General features: G+C 49.7%; 1 protein-coding gene and 1 pseudogene across 3 annotated transcripts in view; one reads left to right on the top strand and one right to left on the bottom strand.

Moving 5' to 3' along the window:
- Positions 1-20,207, top strand: part of LOC308418039 (transmembrane protein 11, mitochondrial-like) — a 444,261-nt pseudogene that overhangs the window by 157,801 nt on the left and 266,253 nt on the right. The gene's annotated exons all lie outside the window — the stretch shown is intronic.
- The window catches only part of PACS2 (phosphofurin acidic cluster sorting protein 2), a 56,868-nt gene that overhangs the window by 28,578 nt on the left and 8,083 nt on the right, over positions 1-20,207 (bottom strand). For both annotated transcript variants that reach the window (XM_080934961.1, XM_080934962.1), the window contains exon 2: positions 94-181. In XM_080934961.1, the coding sequence (XP_080791087.1) occupies positions 94-181 (88 nt within the window). The remainder of the gene's footprint in view (positions 1-93; positions 182-20,207) is intronic.

Here is a 20,207-nt window from a genome sequence, read left to right as displayed (position 1 = left end):
CCCTGGTGGCTCAGTGGTGAGGGTCTTTGAGAACAGTTCAGGGACCAAGTGAGAAGTGAGGCTGGCCACACGAGTGTGTGCAGTGAGGGTTACCTGCATCTTGACAGCAATCACCACGGACAAGAGTTCCTTTTCCAGTTCCCGGAGCACTGCCAGCTTCTTCAGGGTCAGGCTACACAACCTGCAAGACACAGGGCTCAGACTTGTAGCATACTTCCTAGGTACACTGCCCAGTTGCCTAGAAAGCTGCAAGGACACCACAGCTATACTTGGGTGTCCCTATGAGGAGCACCGACCAGGAGGGGTTGAATGAAAACACCAAAGAAGAGACATTGGAAAGCCAATCACGTGAGACAGCAGAGCAGGAGGCTCCCAAAGGCCAGGGTGCAGCACCAACACCGCAGTACAGCTTTTAGCTATGGGAAGATGGCCGTCCATCCCGTGCTGCAGCCTCCATGAAGCAGGAATGAATTCACCTCAATATTCTGCTCAAAGGCCTTTGAGGTACATGGAGACAAGTTTTGCCGACTTAGGGGCAGTTCCTGATGAGCCACCAGGGTCACCAGTAGAGCTTTGAGCACAACTCTGGGAAGCCACAGGCTTCCTCTCACTGTTTGGGATGGTTGGTACATACTGAAAACTTGTAAGCTGTCTCTTTCTGAAATTTTTTAAGTCATACTTTGATACCAGAGCAAACCTTGGAGAAGCATGGGAATGAAGCCACAGTTGAGAGGTGGTGACTCAGACACGCAACAACTAGAAAACACAGGTACCTGGGAAAATGGGCCTTCAGAAACAGAGTATCTCAAAGGAAACTAGAAAGCCTTGGGAATGGAACAACATGAAGACACTATGTCAGGATGTGCGTGGGTGTTGGTGTTGCAGTGGAAAGACTACCACTGAACAAGCTGAGCTGCATAAGACAGTAAGATACCAGAAGAGGGAGAGTGCAATCTGAACACCAACAAAGCGGAAGGAGACAACAGAGACACACTTAGATATAACTTGAAATAAAGAAAAGAAAAACCAGATGTTACTCTTTTGCAAAGACTGAGAAGATTCATAAAATCTCCAACCAAACAAAGATTTAAAGAGAGAGAGAGAGAGAGAGAGAGAGAGAGAGAGAGAGAGAGAGACTCTCTTTATCGGGAATAAAAGAGAGCAGTAGATCTCAGATACCTACTCCACAAACAGATAAAATGTAACAATTCTTCCTGCCCAGCCTCAAAAGCTTACCCAACTGAAACTGGTAACAGAACAGTACTACCTATTAAGTAAAGTTAATGAAGCACGAATGTTCTGAAAAAGAAAATCTAGCAAATTCAGAGGCGTGGAGTACCACTTACTGAGCATGTCTGACACCCAGGACAGGGCAGAGGGGAAAAAACCATCCACACAACCTTCCAGAAAGCAGAAGAGAAAGGGCTGCCTCAGTTCCTGAAATTAGCACTGCCTTTCTATCAATGAAGATGAAAACTGCACCAGAAAGAAACCCACTTAAGCTAGGTGTGGTGGCTGGCACTCGCCCACGTACCAGCTCGGGAGGCTGAGACAAGATGACCTGGGATAGCCTGGGCTACTCAGCCAGACCTTATTAAAGAAGATACAAGGTGAGGAGCAGGATAGAGGTGAGAAGGAAGAACCGATGTTTGTCGTGAACAAGATGCAAAGTTCTTTCACAGGTATTTGCAAACTAAATCTAGCAAGACATAAAGATATTCACTAATATACACAGCTAATGGGGGATGTTTTAGGAATGAAATGCTGGTTCAGCATTTGAAAATCATTTTAATTTACCATATCAATAAACTAAATGAGAAAAAAAATTGTACCCTCAATTTGGTTCAGTTTCCTCAAGGGACTATGTATTAAAGACTTAGTGCCTATTGGGTAGTAGAAGCTATAGGAGGAGTGTCCAGTGGAAGGCACACCCTTTAGGAGGAGGGCCCAGTGGAGGGCTGTGGGACCCAAACTCTTCCTAGGTTTGTGCTAGCGACTGTCAGGTGTGCAGCTGTCATAACACCCATGGTGTCATTATGATGTCCCACTGCGCAGCAGACTAAAAGCAGTTTCTCTAACTCTGAGACCGCTAAGGTGATTCTTTGACTGTTTGCTATCCTGTAATTGACACAGAAAGCTGGCATCAAGTGAAGTTGCTATGGCAACAACTGGGGATGTGTGAAGCCTCTTGGGCCATGCAGGAGGAATGTGGTAGTCTGCAGGAGCTCACCAGACAACTCTGACATTCATGCTAGACCTCTCAGCAAGCCAGGAAGAGGAGGAATCCCTCAGTCCGCACCTGTCATGGAGTAGCAGAGACTTCTTTCCCTGAAGACAGGATGGGGGCTGGCCTGACTGCTTCCACCCGTGTCTCACATGGCCCTGTCCTTCCCAGGTCGACAGGCAAAGCAAAGCAAACAAGACATGAGGTCAGAAAAGGGAGAAGCAGGTCAGCACTGTGTACAGGCACCCGGACTGTGCATAGAGAAATCTAAGGAATGCAGTTAGAGTCGAGGCCAGCTCCACAGACCAGGTTGCTTATAAAAAGCAACTATGAACCACATGGTGCCCTCAGTAGACAACTGGAAGTCAAGTGTTCAAAATACATTCACTCACATTACCTCCAAATAGAGAAAATATATCTAAAGTAAATGCATGGTAGAGACTCCAAATGCTGGGCTAGCAAGTGAAGTCACTCACTGCAGGAGCCTGGCAGCCTATGAAACTGTCCTCTGACCCACACTCATGCATCTGGCCCCAACATCTACACAAACACACATAATAATAACAACAAGCAGATGAGTGTTTAAAGGAAGTTCTGCATGCTGATGAACACGCTCAACAACAGAAGGGAGTGGAGAGCCAGGTTATAGGCGACACATCAATTCTCCCCAAACTAGTTATGAGTTTAGGACTATACCAGTAAAATCACAAGAAGGGCTGTGTGGCTCTGTTAAAATCAACGTGTGGATTTTACCTCTCACGTGAAGGAGCTCGAACGTTTGGAACAACTGGAAGAAGGAAAATAGAGTCCAGATTTCTCACTCTGACCGCAAGAGCTGCACATGATGTGAGGCCCATAGAAAGGGAAGCAGAGATGAATAATCAGAGAAAGTACCGATAAATCTGACTCCACCGAAACTTAAGACTGACTGGAATGGTGGCTTACACCTTCAACCCCAGCATTTGGGGGCAAAGGCGAGCAGATCTCTGTGATTTTGAGCCCAGCCTGGTCTACAGAGTAGTGAAAACCTGTCTGAGAGCACAAACAACAAAAGCAGCCTTCCTCTGCAAAGCCACTGTTACAAGACAGGATTTGGGGATAAAGAGCTGGGCCAGTCGGCAACATGCTTGTCATGTACCTGAGCTCTATCCTCAGACTCCATGTAAAATGCCACACGCCTATAATCTCAGCACTAGGATCAGTGAGAAACTGGCCTCGAAAAGAAAAGAAACACTTTTGACTCCAGGAGCTCTGATACCCTCTTTGGGCATCCTTGGGCACAAGGCACAGAAGTGGCGCACAGAAATACATATAGGCAAAACACCTGTAACACGTAAAATATAAATTAAAAACAAGTAAGAAGAGCATTTGAACAGCTCCTCTGCCTGGAAAGACAGGGGACTTGGCACAGGAAGGTACCAGACATCATTAGTCACTGGTGATGTAATACAAGTCACAGTCAGAAGCAGAAACCACACCAGAGCCACTTACAAAGAGCAAAAAGCACCAACACCCAGCACTGGGCAGGAGGCAGGGATCAGTCTAAGTTTTCATGAAGCTACACAGCTCTCAGCACAGCAGCCCTGGAGTTCAGCCGGGATGACTCTGAGTTCACAGGAAGATGCACGCATGAACACTCACAACATGAGCTCTGTTCGAGAACACCAACGTCCTTTCCATAAACACTAATAAATCACAGTAAGGGGACACAAGAGAGATGGCTCAGAGTCAAAGTCAATTTCCAATACCTACATGGTGGCTTATGACCATCTGTAACACCAGTCCCAGGGGACCTGACACCCTCTTCTGGCCTATGTGGGCATCAAGTATTCGTGTAGTTGGTGAACAGGCACAGACATGAGAGCTAAACACCACACAGATAAAATGAAAATAATTTAAAATATGTTTTTAAAACTTGCAAGTTGGTTATGGTTGACTATAGGGTAGGGCACCTCTGCCGTCCTGGACAACAGAGCCCAGGTCAGGAGGGCAGCACTGTGTTCATTAGCTCTGAAAAGACAGAGACTGGAGGCACAGGTGGGCCTATGGTGTGTCCTAAAAAGGCATCAGGATTCAACCAGACAGGGACCAAGTTGCTGACACATGGCACTTAGGAGTAAGGACGTTCCTGAGACGTCAGTAAGGAGCCGTGTACAGGATGCAGTCTCGCTGGCAGGTGGCACACGTCCCATCCGCAGGTCATCTGCCAAGTGTCAAATGCTACCGCCTCCTGTTACTACATCTGCTCAACACCCGAGATAACGATAAAGAACCAGCTCGGGAGCTGGGCAGACGTCACTCGGGTCCCCAGAGTCTATACAGTGCCCGGGAAGCAGACAGGGAGGGGATCCCTGGAGCAAAGGAGCTAGCTAGAGTCGTCAAACTGGTGAGCTCTGGGTTCAGATGAGACACCTTGCCTAGTGTGTAAAATGAAGAGTTATCGTGGAAGACACCCAACACAACCTCTGGCCTGTACATGCATTTGCACAAACATGGATGCAAAAAACCCTCGTGTTTTGTAAAATATGTACAAGAGAAAGGAAGGGAGGGAGGGAGGAAGGAAGGAAGGGAAAGAGAATCTGCTCAGAGTAGAGTTCAAGGTCAGACTGGACCACAGTGTGAGACTCTATCTCCTGTCTCAAGAAAAAGAACCAGTCAGCTCGGTGCCCAACCCTACAGAGCCTTCTTTGGTTTCGGGAATGGTGAGGCGGCAGAGGCAGCAGCCTGCTCTAATACGAGTCAGCATGTGTCCTCTGCATGGAGGATAGAGGGGTTTCTTGGAAACAAAGCGCACCCTAGCCCCATCCGACTGTCCTGTGGAGGCTGTGCCTCTACTCAAACTCTGCTCTACCCTAACTGAGGGCTGCCTCCTCGCTGGCTGGATGATGGTATCCTCTCTGTGGGGAGCTAGTTAACAACAGGAACAGGCCAGCTTTGGGGGAGACCGGAACAGAGGTAACCCATGTCGCTTTTTGGTGGCAGGCGCCTTGTTCACTCCCATGCCTCTGTCTGCAAGGACAAAACCCAGGCAGCAAACGTGAACCCAGAAGCAGAAGCTAGCACCAAGAATGAAGAACCATATAACCAGCCCTCCACCAGACACCCAGCACGGCCTAACTCAAAGCTTCATCTTCGGCTTCCAGTCACAGAAGCACCGTGGGCCCTAGACCACCAGGGATGGCCTGGGTGGGCAGGCTACCTATGGCATGAGATACAGTCCACTGCGGAATGAGCTGGCTCTGGATCAGACCTGACCATCTCAGGAAGGCCTTTGACTGCTAGGCGGCTGTGGGAATTCCAGTTAAGAAGTGTTGATTGTTCTCCCCAGATCCACACTGAAAATCCTAACTCCCAAGGAGATAGACCTAGGAGGTCAAGAAGGTGGATTGTCTTCAGGGAGACTGTAAGCAGCCTGTAATCACTGCTCTTTCTGCCAGGGGAGAACACAGAAAGCTGGCTAATGACTCCGGAAGTAACCCCACCAGACAGTGGATCTACTGGTCCCCGATCTTGGATGTACAAGCCCATGAGGGTGAGGACCGGCTTTAAGCTTCCACCTCATCATCCAACACATTACAAACACTGAAACTCCCTTAGCTCACACACACCAACCTGTGTTCAAAGCTGTATGTCTGTGTCATATACACCCTAGAACTAGCTTGCTAGGGTTTAAAATGTGTAGAATTTTATGAGATCAAACTGCATTTAGGGACAAATGACACTTAATGGCCCTGAATCTTTGCTTCTCTGTTTCATACCTGAGATTTGTCCCACAAGTCTTTTTTCTTCGATGTGCATTCCAACCTAGAGCATGCTGGGTAACTGGTCCACCCCTGAACTTTGCCCTCCTCCTTTTTTACTTTATATTGAGGCAAAACCTCACTAAGCTCCCTGGGCAGACCTTGAACTTTCAATCCTTCTGCCTCAGCCTACTGAGTACCTAGGTTTACAGACATCCCTCATCCTGCTTGACTGTCTGCAGGTGGGTCAGAGTTCGAGGCCCACCATCTGATTTAGTGTCTCAGTCACTGTTCAGTATTTCCAGAGTCGATTGATAAGGACTGGAGAGAGGGGTGGGGTGGGTGTTTAAGTGCATGTGCTGCATAATCACAAGGACCGGAGTTCAAATCACAGCATGTGTATCTGGGCACACACATGGGTATAAGCAGCATGTGTGTAAATAAGCCTGCAACTCTAGCCTCAAATGATGCCCTCTTCTGGCTTTCCCAATGCACAGGCAAGAGTACCCACACAAATGTGTACACACACCAACACATATACACATCAATCAATCAGTCAATCAATCGAACAGTTTAAATAGCTCTCCCTCTTCTGGCTTCAAGCATACTACTACTGATGTGTACATTGAGAACTGTTGACTGTCTGGAACTTTCTACAGAGACAGAAATCTCCCATCTCTGCATTCACAAAGCTGAGTTTTTTTTTTTACAAATTTCAACTAGCAATTAGAAGTACACTGACATACTGGATGATGGGGCCTCCAAACTTTGGTAGGATTTGGATAACACACTATACTTATTTTTATGTTATATATAATACATATAAATATATGTGTATGTATATTTACATACATACACACATACACACATACATAAGACAGGGGCTGGAGAGATGGTTCCATGTTTAAGAGCTCACACTGCTCTTGCAGAGGACCTGAATTTGGTTCCTAGCACCTATGCAGGGTGGTTACAAGCATCTGTAGCTCCAGGAGACCTGACAACTCTTGGCCTCTGCAGAAACTTGCGCTCACAGGCACATACCCACACAGAGTAAGACAAACACACATAATGTAAAATAGAATTTTAAAAGTTTATTTATGTATAGGGGACATGCATATGCCACAAGGCACATGTGAGTGGGTCAGAGAAAAACTTCCACCACAGGTCACAGGGACTGGGCTCAGGCCAGCAGGCATGGCAGCATGCCATTATACCCTTGTAGCACTCTCATCTCCCCTTCCATGAATACTGTACATTAAGAGACAGCCCAATGTATTAAGTCATCCACGTGTACACGTAGTTAGGCCAGCTTCCCCTTATGCCATCTGGACTGTGCTGAGCACTGGGAACCTGTCATGTGAACGGTGACCTGTGCCTGCCCTTCCATTTGAGGCTGTGCATTTTCTGACATCACAGCTTGGGAAAATGGCCTCATCACCTCAGCTTGATTTCTTCAGGCATCCACTTTAGGGATCCATAACTGAGAACAGCTCAAGTTTCCACTGTCTAAAATGCCTATGGCCAAATGATCCAGAATATTTACACACACACATGACCACACATATGTGCATACACAAAGCTCCCCTCCCAATGCTCACAAATGGTATCTTGGGGATGGGACTTGGATCCTTAAAACACTCCTTGAATAAGGCACACGAACAGTTTTGGTTGGATCTATCCCATGAGACCAGGAGTCTCCCATCTGAGGCATCAGGATGCTCAAATTTTGGACTTTGGCTTATGGACATTTAATTGATAATTCACACTTTTTCTGAAAAATTATCAAAGTTTTCATATGTATTGACAATGTTGTATTTGGTATTTTGGATTTTGTTTTTAGACAGAGTTTCATTTTGATATACTGGCTGGCCTAAATTCTCTTTGTAGACAGACTACACTGGCCTTGAACATACTAAGATCAGCCTGCTTCTGTCTCCCGAGTATTGGGATTAGAGGTGTGCACCACTGTAACCAGCCAATATTGTCTTTTTTGGTTTTGTTTATTGTGTGTGGTGTATGTGTACATATGTTCATGTCTGTGCAGACAGGTAGAAGGAGGCCAGAAGTCAACATCAGCTATTTTTGATTATTTCTACCTTATATTTTGAGACAGGGTTTCTCACTGCATCTTGAGCTCACCAATTGGTTAGACTGTCCTCAGGTTCATCCAAGTTACAGTATGTGACAGAATGTTCTATGTATGGTGTACCAGGGCCACATTTGTCTGTCATCTGTCTGGCATGTGAGCCATTTTGTCTCTTGGCTACAGTGAATGTCTTGGCTATGACCACACATAAACAACCTGGTTTGTTTGTTTGTTTGTTTGTTCGTTAGAAATGGAATTACTAGATCAAAGGATAATTTTAAGCTTAATTCTGAGGCACCTGCACACTACTTCTGAAGGACCACTCTGCTAGTTTACAATCTCACCAACAGTGCAAAAGGACTTGGCTGTAACCCCAGTGAGCATCTTCTGTGGGGCTGGAGAGATAGCTTAATGGTTAAGAACATGAGCTGTTCTTCTAGAGCGCCTGATTTTACCACTTCAGGATGTTCACGGCTGCCTGGAACTGCAGCTCCAGGGGATCTGATGCCCTCTTCTGCCTCCTTGAGCACCTGTGTGAGCACAACGGCACACACTTGCACAGATGTACACAAGTACATATAAATGAAAACCTGCAAAGTCTTTTAAGGAAAAAAAAAAGGCCCTCTCATGAAGACAGCCTATAGTTGCCGTCTTCCATTTACAGGGCTCTACAGCCACACAAGAAACAAGGCTCTTACCCAACAGCACATTCTCACCCACCTCAAGTGCAGGAACACACTCGGCATACTCTCTTTCATGAGGTGACTCTGGTCAGAAAGAGAGCATAGGACATACACATACACACACCCCACTGGCAAACTGGGGACACAGAATAATAATTTGTTGAGAGAGAAGACGAACCCATCACCAGGGTCACGACCTCTCAGTGAGCTGCCCACCCAGAAAGGGTAAAGAGACCCCATCTGGAACACAGGGTGTAGGGCTGGCAGGAAAGCCCAAGGCAGAGCTCAGCAGTCCCTGGGTCTTGGAGCTGGCATGTATGTACCTAGGCAGAGCAGTGACAATGGCCAGCACAGGCTATTGTGAGTTCCTGGAGTGTGCCTGTCCGGGAGCCACCTTCCTTTCTCTCACCTATCCCCTCTCAATAGATGATGACTCAGGGTCTGTTTGCACTCACAACAGGGATCAAGAAGCTAACCAGCCCTCCTCTGTGCCTAGGCACCTGGCATGGCTCCTCTAAGAATCTTAAAGCTGGGGTCTCCTTGGCTGTTGGCCAATGAAGACCTACCAGAAAATCCATCTTGGCCCTGTAGGCCCTCATCTCAAAGTTGCTTTGTGGTTTTTTCACTCTAAAACAAAAGGTTCCACAGGCCTGAATAGCAGCATCCTGACCACCCCAGGATCCTATTGCCCATGACTCTCCATCTCTGAATGATCCCTGGACATCCCCTCCCCTCTATCCTGTCTGCCCAGAGAGAGCTCTGACAGTGGAGTTCCAAATCACTGCAGTCAGATTACCAGTTCTCCCTGAGGCTCTACGGTCTGGGGCAGAAAACAACGGCAGAGGCCTTGAGGGGAGACGCGCTCAGGATCAGGCTGGAAAGGGCGAGCAGGTATGGAGGGCTCATCTCTGGGGCGCTGAGAACCTAGTATCAGAGTAAGGCTAGATACAGGGTAAGCAAGGGCCTGGCCAGTGACCCTTGAAAATGAGGCAAGTGTGAGCAGAACGGCACAGGCTCCAGAGCTGCTCAGTCGACACGGTGCAGAGAGCAAACCCCGGGCACCCTCATACAACAGGCTCCTAGTGTGAAGTGCCAAATCCCTCAGACACACGTCACCCCAGGCTAAGCAAGGGAACGCTGCCTCATGTGACACGCAGTTGAAAGGCCTGTGTGGGAAAGAAAGACTTTCAGAAGAACAAATCAAGTAGAGAAATGAGGGACAAAGCAGGTAGGGTCATCACCTCAGGGGCTGGTCAGCTCAGGTGGCATGTGGATGCCACACCTGTCCCTGTGAATCTAAATGTTCTACCTGTAGCCCCAGAGAGCTCCTGAGACAAGCAGCTCAGGTCTGTGTGCACAAAGCACGTGTGTATCCAGTACCCAGGAAGAAGGCATCATACAAAGGTACTGTGGGCCTCCACACCCTGTCTCTACTGCAGATTCTCTCAGGACAGCCCGGGGACAGTCACTCAAACTGTCAATGCTCAGCAGCACCTCCTCTGTGTCCTGCAGGGACCGGCCAGTCTCACTTAGCTCTCACTCCCTACTGCCTAAACTCTCACGGGGATACTTTACAGAAGTATTCTCTACACAGCCATGGCCAGGATCCCCGCCATCAAAGTATGCCCCTTCACTACCAGAGAGTGGCCAGGCCCAGAGCAGGGGACGGATGACCACTTTGCACAGCCCTGATAGCACTGTGGAGAGCCCTTTGGCAACCCTCTAAGAACTCTGATTTCTACCCTTTTCCTTCAGGCATGTGAAGGCACACCAGAGGTTATGAGCTCTGTCTCACAAAGGACTGAATCTGGGGGCCCCAAACCTGCTGACCCTGTGTTTGTTGGAGGAAAAACTGAAGGACTTTTGTTCCAGGCACAGCCCCCTCACGCATGCCTGGCCACGTGGGAGTTGGCCCTGTGGTTGCAGCTGGCCATTTGTTCTCATGCCCCACAGGCAAAGAAATGCCACACGCCAGCACCCTGGAGGCCAGGCAGGGTGGTGCCCACCCCTGTGTGGGTCCAAGTGTCTAGGCCGTCTATGCATCTCTGCCAATTCTCACTGCAGTGATCATCTGAGGAGAGGCTGCTTGTTGAAAGGCATAGTGTGACAGTCCTGGGGGAGTAGGTTCTATGAGTGGCTATGGGCTCACTCGCACCCTGAGCACCTGCTAACTTCCTTGAGCCAGAAATGTACCCGTGTGGCCTGGGGCAGCTGCCAGCCTCACCAGCTCAGCTCAGCTTTCTCCACAGTGCCTGTACCTTATCTGGACATGGGTGTCCCTGAGAAAAGACGTTCAAGAGTGCCTTCTCAATATCCCCCACTGGCCAGCACTCAGGGCAAGAGTCAGCAGGCTGTAGCTAACCCAGATACCCGCCCACCACTGGGTTTCTACGTTCCCACCTCACCCCATCAGAGGCCAGCCCCATCAATTTGGTAGTGGAGAGAGAGGAATGGATGGGGCCACTCAGTCCTGAGACAAGGACAAAGACAGCAGGTGTCAGAAGATGGCACAGTCAACAAGGAGGAGCCATTTGTGTAATGCCCGCTGGGAATGCAGACAAGCTTCAGAGAGGCTCTGTGGGTGAGGCTAGACATACACACAGAACTCATAATGGGGCTGCACTGGTCATGTGTGCCACCATTTCACCCAAGAGCCACCAGCATCACATAACTGGGATCCTGCCATCAGGAGGCTGTGCTTCTAGATCAACAGGGTCTGGATCCTTCAGCTCAGGGACCGTCCCATTCTCCTGTCACACAAGCCAGACACCCCAGGTGTGTGTGGGTGTGCTATGCACAGGACGGCTGACAGAAGGGGTGTCTCTCCGCCCAACTCCCGTCTCCTGTGTCACACATGTGCATGCCATTGTGAGCCTGACAGTCTTGATCATTAGTGCCTAAGATTATTAGAGCACAGCTCTGGAGTGTCCGTGAGGTATTTCCAGGGACTACTGAATCATGAGAGTGCTGATCTAATCAATGAACCACTGAAAGATGCGAAGTTGGAAGATTATGGAACTCTGACAGGAGTGGCCATGGTTGGAGGAAAGAGGCTACCCTAGAGAGTCCATCTTGACGTGTCCCATGCCCCACCCCCCATCGCCGCTTCCAGTCTTCCGCAAAGTGAGTAGTTTTCTCCTATCTCACCCTTCTGCCTTTATGTTCTGCTTCCCCACAGCTTTCTTTAAAAGCCAGTGTAACTGTGAACCAAAACATCTGAAAGTTGAAAACAAGCTTCCTCCTTAAAAATGTTTCTGTCAAGTATCTGTAGTGACAGTTAACATGGAGACTGAGGTCATACAGGACAAAGGCCAGCCAAGCCTGCAGTTGGCCCTGTGGTGGGGATAGCTGTCTTCCTTCCAGTCCTCCTGGCCAGCCTTCCTAGGGTTTTGTGGGGAGGCAGGCTCCAGGGGCCTCAGGACTCGGCTGACCTATGGTCTGGGGCCTATCTTTCAGGAGGTACTACACAGGGACAGAAGACGTGCCCCAGGAAGGAAGAGGATGTGCAGAGCCCTGCTATAGGACACTGTGTAGGGAGCCCTGCTATAGGACACTGTGTAGGGAGCCCTGCTATAGGACACTGTGTAGGGAGCCCTGCTATAGGATACTTTGTAGGGAACCCTGCTATAGGACACTGTGTAGGGAGCCCTGCTATAGGATACTTTGTAGGGAACCCTGCTATAGGACACTGTGTAGGGAGCCCTGCTATAGGACACTGTGTAGGGAGCCCTGCTATAGGACACTGTGTAGGGAGCCCTGCCCTGCAAATGGTCATATCAGAGGAAAACAGGTCAGGCTCTGTGTGGGCCAGGCCCAAAGCCACATTCACCTTAGAGTCACCCACACCCTCCACAAGCCAGCATTCTACATAGTGCCCAGGCAGGCAAAGGCCTGAGAGGAGATGCCCTTCATGGACAAATGCTGTGAGCACATGTCTGGCATTCCTTAGTGGCAATGGTCATCTGGCACAAGGATCTAAGCTGCTGGACAGGCACTGGGGTGGTCTCATTAGCCATCCTAACAGGTCTGCTGGACCTCACATGGCAGGCCTCAGGCCTGAGCAACCATCTTGTAGCTACACTAAAATCTGCTGCCACAAGAGATGTCTCCAACCAGAAAGGTGAGAGTCTGGGAACCACCAGCCTGGGAACATCTAGACCTCTAGATCTAAGTGTCAACACCTTTCTCCCTGTGTTCCTCCCATAGTGGTTCATAGGACAGAGTGAAAGGTGGACAACAATGGAAATGCAGGCCAGGTGTGGTGGTACACAACTGTTTCCCAGTACTTAGGACCATCAGAAGTTCAAGCTCCACTATATACTCAGTTCCAGGCACACTAAGTAACAGCCTGTCTCAAAAAACAAAACAAAACAAAACAAAAAACCCAAAAACGATCAAAAAGAATGGGACACACTGTGTGTGAGTGGGATGAATACTGTTTCCTGCACCTTCAACAGCAGCTACTCTCCAACACCATCTGACTGGCTGTGGAAAACCCCTACCTCTACATTTTCTATAAGAGTGTTGGGGCAGAAAGGCTTATCCAGAGTGTGAGAGGCACCGTATGCAGTTGAAGCAGGTGAGACAGGGAAGGAAAAGGAGAGAGCCTGTAGCACAGGTGTGCTCTTTGCTTCCTGTCCCTCACGAGGTAAACAGCTGTGCTCTAAACTGCCTTCTCAGTTGCCAAGGACTGGAACCTCTAAAACTCAGCAACCTAAAATGTTCTCCTTTCAGAGCTAAACGGCTGTTCTCAGGCTCCTACCTCACCCAAGGGTTTGAATAACTCAAATGCTCAGCTCTCTAAGGAGTCACCCAAAGCTGCCGGCCCCAGGCTGCTTTAACAACACCCCCACAATTGGCTGGCACCAGTCGGGGCAGAACAGTTCATGACACTTTCTAAAGGGCCTGACCGGCCTTCTCAGTCAACGACAGAGCAGTCTTCCACACTGTAGCTTCCAATGTGGGGCCATACAGGACTGCCTCAAACAGGGCAGTACCCCTGGTAAGACAGACCAGCACTGCATACAAGGCACTGTGGAAGACACAATGGAGGTACCTGGGGTAACAGGTGAGCCTCAGAGTATCAGTAGGGGGTTGAGAAGCTAGGAGCAAAGAAGGGCCAGGTGTGTGTCTTCCAGTCGTTTGCAGTGCTGCCCTGCCCTCAGGTGTGGGGATAGAAATGGATCTGAAGACAACAGAACAGTGCACACACTCCAGGCATCCCCTGAAAATAAGGGGGATGGTGGTGCTGGACCAACACACTGACTTGGATTTCTTCCTGACCCCACAGCAGAAAGATATTTAGGATGGACACTGTTAGTCAGATCTGCTTCTGCTTGGACACAGGAGGAGGGGTAAGTAGCTGGTGGAGTAAACACAGACCAGATCTACCCAATGTGCTCAGACTCCAGGGCCACCAGGGAGAAAATGCAGGACCATGACTTTCCCTGCACCTGTCTTCAGCTGAGCCACAAAGACCCCACAATCAATCAGAACTCAGCTAGGCCCTAGGCCCCATCGGCACCTCTTGCCCCAGCTGTTACAGCCAGAGCAGGACCCGTACTTCAGGGCTTCACAGCAAATGTCTAAGGTTCCCTTCAGGGAGTCTCCACTGCCCAGGCCACAGGAGTAAATCCTAAATGTGGTACATGGAGCACTTAAGGCTTCCCACTCGCTGTAACAATGTCCACAGAGCCAAGAGTCTCACATTCAGAGTCAGCTGGCAAAGCCACCTGTGCTCAGGCTGAGGATTTAGAGAACAATGACCACACTTCTCAAGCAGAGCTCATGGATGGAGGAAACAACTGTACATCAACAGCTGGGCTCCGGAGCTCAGAGGGGGAAATAGGCAGCCTAACAGACAGATGGCCTGGACTGGGCTGGCTGCTGCGTGAGGCCTCAAGGGGAGCAGGGGAGCCGCTTCCATCCTGGAGGGGACTGAGCCGAAAAAGGAAAAATGCTTAAACCAGAACAGGAAAAACTACGTTCATATGCAGCAAGCAGAGTCCCAGAAGAACAAAACCCAAGGCCAGCAGCTCATACTTTGATTGGCACATCTGGCTGAGTACCAATTACAGCCATCAGGGCTACTGATGGCCCAGCGGCACTGCAGCAGATAACCAGGGGCAGCTTCCATCTTACTCTCTCCTCCGTCCATGAGAATGCGGGTGGAGAAAACTGAAGCAATGGCTGAAGCTCCCAACTGCGTGATTGTGGTACAGAGATGGCTCACGCCAGCCCCACCTCAGTGAATGCAATGACACCTTAAAGCAACTAGACGATGCTGAAAGGGAAGCTCATAAGGAACTCCTATACCCAGTCAGACATGCATTTTTTACAATTCCGAACAAAATCAACTTTATTGGGACATCTAGCTATATTGTCTCCCCTGCATGGAGGGCAACTCACCATCCACAGAAAGGTGTCTCATGCCACCAGGCTGGGGGAGGAATCATAACCACTGTCCTAAAAGGAAGCCCCCAAATAGGGCATCCCACTTAGCAAGGCAGCCTGGGCTTCTATTTTAAGTGCAGAGCATGTGTGGTTCTGATAACCCCAGGCAGAACCCCTCTCCATACCCCTGAGTAGTGTCAGAGCACAACACTCCCCAGCTGGTGGTGCAGCTGCTCCTGTCGGCCAGCCAGTCCCCAGCCTCAGGCCTTTGTGTACTGGTGGCCATGTGGACTGGTAACAGGGCCAAGCCACAGTGTCCCATAAGGGCAGCTGTAATGTCTGCAATAAGTGGGGCTGTCCCCACCCATGTACAGCCTGGAAAGACCCAGGGAGGTAGTGGGTGTCCTCCTGGGGTTACCACTACCCTTTCTTGGGGGTGAGGCATGTTTTTCAGGAAGAAAATCATGAAGTAGTGAAAGGAAGGTGAGGATGGCTGCATGGGCTGCCTCATGTCAAAGGCCAGATGCTCAAAGAAGAGAAGGGCACCCTTCCATCCTGCAGGACCTTGGCCTCAAGGACTGTTCTATGGGCTATGGGAAGGCACTCCCTCCATCTCCCTGTGTACATGACTCTCCACTGTTCAGAGCCACTCTTCCTCAATGCTGGGAGTCCCCCCAAATCACCCTTCAAAACACCTCCCAGACCCTGATTCCCTGGAAGTCAGGGGCCTGGAAAGAGACCTTTTACAAGCCAGAGGCCTGAGCCTGTGAGGGCCCGGCTTTCCATCTCCGGACATCCCTTTGCCAGTTTAAGTATCTAAATGCTCCCATGACATCCCAGAGATGAGTCAAAATGTATCCAGCAGCTGTGCTGGCCAGCCAGTCTTCCATGCTCTCTGGGTGTATGCATGGGAATAGTTGAACAGAGACATCAACTCCTCCCTACCTGGCACATAGTCTCAGATCCCACCCAAATGTTAGTCAGAGATTCTGCCCCCACCCCAGACCTCCACAGAGGCATAACTATGCAGGACACCACAAGTGGGCAGATGACAGCTCCAGTCTTCACAGTATCACTAGAGAGAGCCTGCAAAACCACAAGTCACGCAGGGGAGCTGACCCACCATCCCAACATTCCTTCAGTAAGCATGGCTTCTTAGTTCCTCATCAGGCTTCAAAGGACAGGCCCTGGCAGTGTTGTCCTGCCCTGCCTCCTCCCAGCCGAGGAGGCACCATGGTCCCTGTTTCTAATAGCAACACTCAAGATACTATGTGACCTACAGGCTACAAGTGACCCCAGGTCCAGCATCTCCCAACCCTCTGCTGTCCCCTAAATCTGCTCCATCTGCTGCTTCTCCAGCCAAAGCAAACACCACCTACACCCACAAACAAGCCGCCCCCACTTTTAGATTCAATCATTCTTACATGTATAAATTCAAGGCAAGCTATTTTATTTTTTTGTTTTTTGAAGACACTGTTTTTCTGTGTAGCTCTAGTTGTCCTCAGACTCAGAGATCCCTCTCGCCTCTTCCTCCTGAGCGCTGGGCTTAAAGGCATGCGCCAATCCCACCCTGCCTGCCAAGCTACTTTTGGTTCAACTTCCTGCCCAGGCTGGCAAAGAACAGGGTTTACAGTTGGGGTACGGTAACCTCTGTGTTATTCTCTCTTTAGTTTTCCAAAGGGTGACAATCCGGTCACACTGAAGAGAGGCACTGGTGGTTAAAACAGGAAGTTCGGGGCCTAGAGCAATGTCTGAGCAGTGAAGAGCACTGGCTATTTCTTCCAGAGAACTGAGGTTACATCCCCAGCACCCACACATGTCTCACAACTATCTGTAACTCTAGTTCCGGGGAATCTGGTGCCCTCTTCTAGCCCACAAGAATACTACATTCACATGGTGCACAGACATTCAGGCAAAACACCCATACACAAAAACAATTAAAGAAGAAAAGGAGAGAGAAAGGTGGGTTCGTTCAAGGTAGCAAAATGGCTCAGTGGGTAACAGACAGCTGCTGCCAAGCCTCATGACCTGAGATGGATCCCCAGGACCTGCACCGAAGAAAAACTTTTATGTAACTGGCTGACTTAGAATTCCTTGTTAGTCCAGGGTAGCCTTGAACCTACAGAGACCAGCAGAGCTGAAGGAATGGCAGTCCCCCTGGGTAAGGAAGGTATTAGGGTCAGCAGCATGCCAGTCAGCGTGAGACCCATGTAGACTCTGACCAAGGCCAAACAGCAAGTCTAGCTGCCGGTGAATGAGTCTATGCCAGTCTACCCAGACACTCAAGTCAAGCCTAAACCCATGGAAAGCCCATGTTTTCACAGCCAAAGTTCCCCTGGCATACCTCAGACTTAAGGTGAATGGGATTGGGGACAACCCTGAAGACATAAAGGACATTCAATACATGCATGAGTGCCCTCAGCAGAAGAGTCTCGGGGATGTAGAAAGACAAGGCCCACTGTACTGGCTGGTTTTGTGTCAGCGTGACACAAGCTGGAGTTATCACAGAGAAAGGAGCCTCAGTTGGGGAAATGCCTCCATGATTCAGCTGTAAGGCATTTTCTCAACTAGTGATCAAGGGGGGAGGGCCCAGCTCATTGTGGGTGGAGCCATCCCTGGGCTGGTAGACCTGGGTTCTATAAGAAAGTGAGCTGAACAAGCCAGGGAAAGCAATCCAGTAAGCAACATCCCTTCATTGCCTCTGAATCAGCTCCTGCTTCCTGACCTGCTTGAGTTCCAGTCCTGAATTCCTCTGGTGATGAACAGTGATGTGGAAGTGTAAGCTGAATACACCCTTTCCTCCCCAACTTGCTTCTTGGTCATGATGTTTGTGCAGGAATAGAAACCCTAAGACACCCAGTCTCAAAGGTGTACAGAGCTCCATCAGGTACTGCCTGAGGCTAGACCCAGTCAAGCCTCTTCTCAGCACAGAACCCCTGGCCTCCAAGCACTCTCCTATCAGCAAGAGCCTTCCAAAGGCCCTGGCCAGCTCCACGATGTCCTGGTAAAAGGTTGACAGCACCCACTGTACTGCTTACTGTGGTGGCCAACTCAGCATGTAGGTGCACAGCTCTGACAAATCTATCACAGGAAGCATGGGCTGGATGGGACAGAAAGTTGGACCTTTCAGAGAGGGAACAAGGGGTCTGACAGCTAGATGGCGCCTGCCAGAACTCAGACTCTGCTATGACAATATAGTTTCTTCTGCCTAATGTAAGAAGTCGGAAGTAGAAAGGTGTTGCAGAGAGGGATGCATGGGGATCAAAGCCTGTCCTGCCCAGCCACTGCATCCCAACGGCTACAAGCTCACTGTACCCAGGCACATTCATGCCGGATACAAATGCAGCTTTCTCTGGACCTCCCACTGACCATCTCTACTTCTTAGAGCTTTAGAAACCTCTGTTTAGCAGGCTTCAGCACCACAGCAGACGACTCAAGAGACCCAAGGCCACAACCTCAGACTCCAGTAGTCCCAAGGGTTCTTGAGACACCTGCCTCGCTGCACAGGCTCTTGGAGGACTTGGAACATTGCCTGAATCCAGGACTGGTGCTTAGAGTTCTGTTCCCAGAGGCCATTTGTGGCACCTGCCATCCCTAGAGGCCTGTAAAAAGCCCACCTTTGCTCTACAACACCCACCTCCATACAGCATGCTTAAAGCCAACTGTCTCTCAGTAGCACTGCAGGTGACCAGGTATTTGTGGAGCAAGAAGTTCACATGCGCTGTTGGTGGAGGTGTCTCCCCAGCCAGCTAGCTCCCAAAGAGACTGGCAGCCCTGGAACTTGGGTCTAGAATGAGCAAGGAAAACTCTGACCATAGGCCTTGGGCTTTCCTACCCAAGTCTCTTCTTACCTGAGGGAGGGCACAGCCCTCAGCCACACAGCCACTTCTATTGTTCCGTCTATGCCACCTGAAGCTAGAGCCCTGAAGATTCTCTCTATGTAATGGAGCCCACTTCCAAAAGCCTAGCACTGTATCAAGTGAGTCTGTTGTGAGTATGAGGCAGCAGACCTCTCTTTCCCCTCTTACCCCCACCCCTGCCTCACTGACAACCTGCTTCACTAAACCTTTTTGGGACCCAAGAAAACAGTGGGTAGACATGGGACAATAGCCAAGCCCCTGGTTTGCAAGGCACCCTGGCCCTGCCTAGTTCTCGGGTCATAAGGTATTCAATAATGCCCAGTATCCAAGGCAGTACAGGCCACAGCTTTTTCATAAAGCCACCTGAGGGAAATGAAGCTGTCATAGCACCAAGTCCCAAAGGGAGTCAGCCTGCTTGGATACAGAGTATTCCACACAATACTCCATGCCAGGACAGAGAAGTGATCACAGGCAACTTTTCCCGCCCATGTCCTAGAAGCAGTGCCTGGGCAGGTTAGGAGATCACAGCCATGCAGAGCCCAGCAACGTGCCAGCCTTCTTCTGAATCCACGGGGGCCACTCCAAGGTGTGGTTGTCCCCATCTTGCCACTGAGTTATGTCAACAGATGCTGAACCCACAGCCCAGTCAACCCCAGTCAGCCTCTACAATGCTTCCCTCGGTAGCCCTCCTCCAACAGAACCCCACCTCTCAAACCCCACACACTCCTCCTCTGCCTACTTCAAGGCCCCACCCCAACTCCGGCTGAGCAGCACCACTTTCCCAAACAACCCTTCAAAATAATCCAGATTGTTCCCCTTCCTCAAAGTGAAATCTACATTCTTTACCATGGCATCTTGATCGATTACAAATTTCACCAACATCTGGTTACTTGGACAAGGCCTGAAGTGGACTTAATAAAACAGACATGGTACCAATAGAGCGAGCCGAGCCTATGGCAAAGAGGGAGAAGAGGAATAGGTCTGGAAGAACCGTGCCAGCATATGGACACAACAGGCAATCGCCAAGTTGGTACATGTCCATCACACCTCCTCTCTCCAAATGTCTAGTGGGAAGGCTGACCTGTCACGTGTCCATCCAGTACTGAGAGGTGAGTGGGAAATCCAGGGAAGAAGCACCAACCAAGGAGACAAGGGCCGAGAACTCCTCAAAACTAAAGAAAACCACCAGTCCACAAAGTCCACAACCCCAACAGGGGCCAG

The sequence above is a fragment of the Micromys minutus genome (genome assembly GCF_963924665.1).
Source record: "Micromys minutus genome assembly, chromosome: 1".
Taxonomy (NCBI): domain Eukaryota; kingdom Metazoa; phylum Chordata; class Mammalia; order Rodentia; family Muridae; genus Micromys; species Micromys minutus.
Note: the sequence above shows the minus strand (reverse complement) of the source record. Positions and strands in the feature narration are given on the sequence as shown.